This window comes from Hydra vulgaris, chromosome 01 (assembly GCF_038396675.1).
Source record: "Hydra vulgaris chromosome 01, alternate assembly HydraT2T_AEP".
NCBI lineage: Eukaryota > Metazoa > Cnidaria > Hydrozoa > Anthoathecata > Hydridae > Hydra > Hydra vulgaris.
This window is the reverse complement of record NC_088920.1, coordinates 14,511,522-14,512,500: the sequence shown is the minus strand read 5'-3', so window position 1 is coordinate 14,512,500 and position 979 is coordinate 14,511,522. Positions and strand designations below refer to the sequence as shown.

The 979-nt window shown below is 27.3% G+C and overlaps 1 protein-coding gene across 1 annotated transcript in view; it reads left to right on the top strand.

Moving 5' to 3' along the window:
* LOC136074131 (uncharacterized) overlaps positions 1–48 on the top strand; it is a 771-nt gene extending 723 nt beyond the window's left edge. Inside the window, exon 1 of the mRNA XM_065786432.1 lies at positions 1–48. This exon is cut by the window's left edge and continues 723 nt beyond it. Within this exon, the coding sequence (XP_065642504.1) occupies positions 1–48 (48 nt within the window).
* The last annotated feature ends 931 nt before the right edge of the window (positions 49–979 follow it).

The window sequence follows — 979 nt, the reverse complement described above, 5'->3', positions numbered from 1 at the left end:
TCACATGGAGCTCATTCTGAAGGACGTTTAACATCATCTTCAGGTTAATCTGTCAAAAATAGTATTAATAAAGAGATAACGCTACTTATTCCTGAAACTCCTAGAGCATTTTCTCCAGAAACTGTGCAACCTTACCCAAAAGCAGCACCAAGAAAGATACATTCGACGAGATGAAGAAAAGGAGAGCTGCTATGTTAACAGATAACACTCTAGAAAGAATTATATTAAAACAGCAGCAAACTAAGAAACTTAAAAAAGTTGACAAACAAAAAAAATGATCTACCTGTTAATCTCTTTCAAATAATAGTTAAGAGCATGGTAATAAAGTGACTCAGTTAAATTATATAATAAAAAAAAGTAAAGAAACAAACAAACAAAAAAACTGAAAAAAAAGAAATTTTAAAGAAACCAAAAAAATTTTATGCCTGTCAATCCTTTGAGGATCATGGTAATTAGGAGACTCTGCTGCTTAGCATATTAAAAAAAGTTAAAAAACAATCAAACAAAAAAACTAAGAAAGTTTAAAAAAAAAAAATTAAAAAGAAGAGCAGAACACAATTGTGCTTGTCTTGTATGTTGGGAAACTTTTTCTGAAAGTCTACCTAAAATAAATTGGATTCAGTGTCAAGGTTACAATCAATGGTCTCATTCAAAATGTGATTCTCATTCTGGTCAAAAATATATTTGCATTAACTGTAAAATGAAAATTGAAGACTAACATTAAGTGTTTAGTTATTATTTTATCATAACATTAACAAGTTTTGTTTAAAATGTGTTTAAAAAGTTGTGTTTAGTTTTAAGATTGAAAAGTTTTGTTTTGTTTTTATGTATTCTCAAAATTATTAGTTTTTATATTCACATCTGAAATAGTTTGTTAAAATTGAATGTATATATTTAGTTTATAAGGAAGCTGTGTTTTGGTTTTATAACAGAGTTAATAGTTATCACCGAAATGCATTCATCTTTTTATTGCTCAACT